Below are 2457 nucleotides of genomic sequence, written 5' to 3' on the forward strand. Positions count from 1 at the left end.
CTTGTAAATAGGTCAAAGAGTTAGACTAACCGATAAAGGTTGAAGAAGAAGGTTGAAGATGATCTTTTCATTTCTAAAAAAAAGACACCATTTAGCTTTGCCAAAACTATTGTTTATATAAAATGCAATTCTAAGAACAAGAATTTAGGAAAATCCAAGAAAACGAAGAAGAAATTGAAAGAGAAAGAAATAGAACCCAAAGGGACTTGGCAAGCGAGCGGACCGAAGGAGGAGAGCTCTTCGCGGATGAGATTGCTGGTGGCGATGTGGGGGACACCGAGGAGGTGGGAGAGGCAGAAAGAGTAGGTGCCCTTTTCGATGCCGAGGCAACCAAGGAACACCCACTTGACGTTTCTGTCCTTGGGGCCGTGGCGTAGCGGGAGGGGGTTTTGGGTGAGCAAAGACGGCTCTTCAAGGTCTGCTCCAAAATTTGCTACAAAGCAAGAAGAGAGCATCTAGATAGTGGAGGCGGCTATAGAGGAGATCGGTGTTAAGTCTCTCGCTCTCTCTCTCTCTCTCTCTCCAGGAGCAGTTCAAAAACCACCATGGCCAAAGTTTTCTTGAGTCGCATTTGGGAATGTTAGGAAGTGGAGTAGACCAGAGTGCTATTATTGACAATGTTCATGACTACGAAATACACTCTTTGCCAACATAGGATCGAAACAAGTACCCAAAGGCCAAATGGCTTTCTTACAAGAAATAGCTCAATTAGTTGGAGACCACGACTTATGAAGCGGAAGTCACTAGACCGAATCTCCATTTCCCTTTCCCCCCTTTTTTTTTGGGAACGTGTCAAAAAAAATGCCAAATGACTTATTAATTAAGAAAAATAAATAATTAATTCAAACTTAAAATATTATCATAGTTCTTTAACTATTTGCCAGATTTCAATTTCTTTCTTATTAAACTATCAATTCTGTCATTTTAATTGGTATTTTAAAAATGTTCCAATATAATTTTTAGCATGATTAACTAAAAAAAATAGTTCATGTACACAATTAAAATCGAACAGAATAATTGATTAAAATAGCATTTTGTTCTAAAGAAAGTAATTAATATAGTGGTGTTGAAAGTGTTTTGCTAAAAACAAGGGAGTGGATGGTGCAGACTTCAGCTCCATAAGAATCCGAGAGAAACTTTGTTAAACAAGTGATTGTGTGTGGTCATGCGCTTCTCTAGTGCATCAATCTAACCCATACACACTTCTCTCTCTCTCTCTCTCAATATATATAGACACACACACACACTTTAGTGTATCTAATTAGAAGCCCCTAACATAAACTTTCTTGAATGCCAAAAGCAAAGATGAACACAATTTCAAAGGTATGCCTTTTGATGCTTGTAACTCTCTTGCCAAGCCAAATTCTTGCTCAAAATTTGATCATCAAAGCATGTGATACCACTCTGTACAAGGAATTGTGCAGAAAAACTCTTGAAAATGACCCAGAAAGCCGTGCTGCAACTAGTTATGAAGTTCTGGCCAAAGTTGCACTAAAGCATGCAACATCCACAGCAACGCAAATACATGACCAAGTGAAAAAACTGCTCAAATCATCGAGCAAGCCGATTAAGGCTGCCCTGACAGACTGCAATGAGCTCTACCAAGATGCACTTGAACAACTTGATGATTCCAGCACTGCCATTATAACCAAGAATTACGACATTAGTACATATTTGTCGGCTGCCATGGATGATGCTGACACATGTGATCAAAGCATCGAGGAAATGGCACCTGGCAAGACTCCAATAGGCAATCAGGGCACCACATTTAGCCAGCTTTGCAGCATTGTCTTGTCCATTGCCAAGCAACTGACATGAAAGGGCTGCTAATCTCTGCCTACCCTCATACTCTAAACAAAATTTACCATATTAAAAAAAAAAAAAAAAAAAAAAAGAAATCCCTCCATTATTCAATTGGCTTTACCTGATTTCAAACATGTTTAATGCTAATCTTTAGTAGTTTATCTCGTGTTTTTTCTGTTATAGCAGAATCCATCACCTACAACTTTGTCAGAGACGAAAAATGGAAGAGATCAAATTGAAAGTTAGATCATGTAACAGAGTATCTCCCTATGTGTTGCAAATCAAATTAACTGTGGTTAATGGAGATTCTGTAAAATAAAATAGGCAATACAAAGAAACACTTCAAAACCAAAAATCCACTAGATTATATTTGCTTCGACAAGAATTCCTACAAAAATGGTAAAAAGAAATTCCTTACTGGGTTTGAAAGAAAAATGTAATCCAATAACATTGGAGCAAATCTCCTTGGACTAATAAAGGAGAAAGCTCAAGCGAACAGGATTATTAACTTGTTTTACGCACAGATAAACTCCTAGAAACAATTTCCTCGGAAAATAGGTTCCTAAGAAGAACTATGTGTGAATGTCAAAACAAAGAAAGACAAAATAAGGATAACCAAATCAACATGAATCAAAGAGATAGCAGTGCTAAGGG

The 2457-nt window shown here is 37.8% G+C and overlaps 1 protein-coding gene across 1 annotated transcript; it reads left to right on the forward strand.

Annotated features, from left to right (window-relative positions):
• The first annotated feature begins 1305 nt into the window (after window positions 1-1305).
• On the forward strand, window positions 1306-1818 carry LOC132181774 (pectinesterase inhibitor-like). Its single transcript, XM_088516721.1, has one exon. The coding sequence runs from the start codon at window positions 1306-1308 to the stop codon at window positions 1816-1818; it is 513 nt and encodes a 170-aa protein (XP_088372847.1).
• Window positions 1819-2457: the final 639 nt, after the last annotated feature.

This window comes from Corylus avellana, chromosome 5 (genome assembly GCF_965113065.1).
Source record: "Corylus avellana chromosome 5, dhCorAvel1.hap1.2, whole genome shotgun sequence".
In the NCBI taxonomy this organism is placed as follows: Eukaryota; Viridiplantae; Streptophyta; class Magnoliopsida; order Fagales; family Betulaceae; genus Corylus; species Corylus avellana.